Genomic DNA, 484 nt, shown 5'->3' with positions numbered 1-484 from the left:
TAGGTTTTGCCCTCGCTGTTCACAGGAACGCAAGAAGAAGTAACGCGAGGAGAGACCGCCCACTCGCCTCCCCCTCCCCATCCTACCCCCCCCTCACCTCCCCCTCCCCTCGCCGCCCCCTCCCCTCCCTACCCCCCTCGCCGCCCCCTCCCCTCCCTACCCACCTCGCCGCCCCCTCCCCTCCCTACCCACCTCGCCGCCCCCTCCCCTCCCTACCCCCCTCGCCGCCCCCTCCCCTCCCTACCCACCTCGCCGCCCCCTCACCTCCCCCTCCCCTCGCCGCCCCCTCCCCTCCCTACCCCCCTCGCCGCCCCCTCCCCTCCCTACCCCCCTCGCCGCCCCCTCCCCTCCCTACCCACCTCGCCGCCCCCTCCCCTCCCTACCCCCCTCGCCGCCCCCTCCCCTCCCTACCCCCCTTGCCGCCCCCTCCCCTCGCCGCCCCCTCCCCTCCCTACCCCCCTCGCCGCCCCCTCCCCTCCCTACC

General features: G+C 77.1%; 1 protein-coding gene across 1 annotated transcript in view; it reads left to right on the top strand.

The window, feature by feature from the left end:
* LOC144676204 (inhibitor of growth protein 4) overlaps positions 1-64 on the top strand; it is a gene marked incomplete at its 5' end in the record, with an annotated part of 13,869 nt that extends 13,805 nt beyond the window's left edge. Inside the window, one exon of the mRNA XM_078536691.1 lies at positions 4-64. Within this exon, the coding sequence (XP_078392817.1) occupies positions 4-43 (40 nt within the window). The remainder of the gene's footprint in view (positions 1-3) is intronic.
* Between the last annotated feature and the right edge of the window lie 420 nt (positions 65-484).

The sequence above is a fragment of the Cetorhinus maximus genome, unplaced genomic scaffold (assembly GCF_964194155.1).
Source record: "Cetorhinus maximus unplaced genomic scaffold, sCetMax3.hap1.1 HAP1_SCAFFOLD_1420, whole genome shotgun sequence".
NCBI classification, from domain to species: Eukaryota; Metazoa; Chordata; class Chondrichthyes; order Lamniformes; family Cetorhinidae; genus Cetorhinus; species Cetorhinus maximus.
The sequence above is the reverse complement of the archived record's forward strand: the minus strand, read 5'-3'. Positions and strand labels throughout refer to the sequence as shown.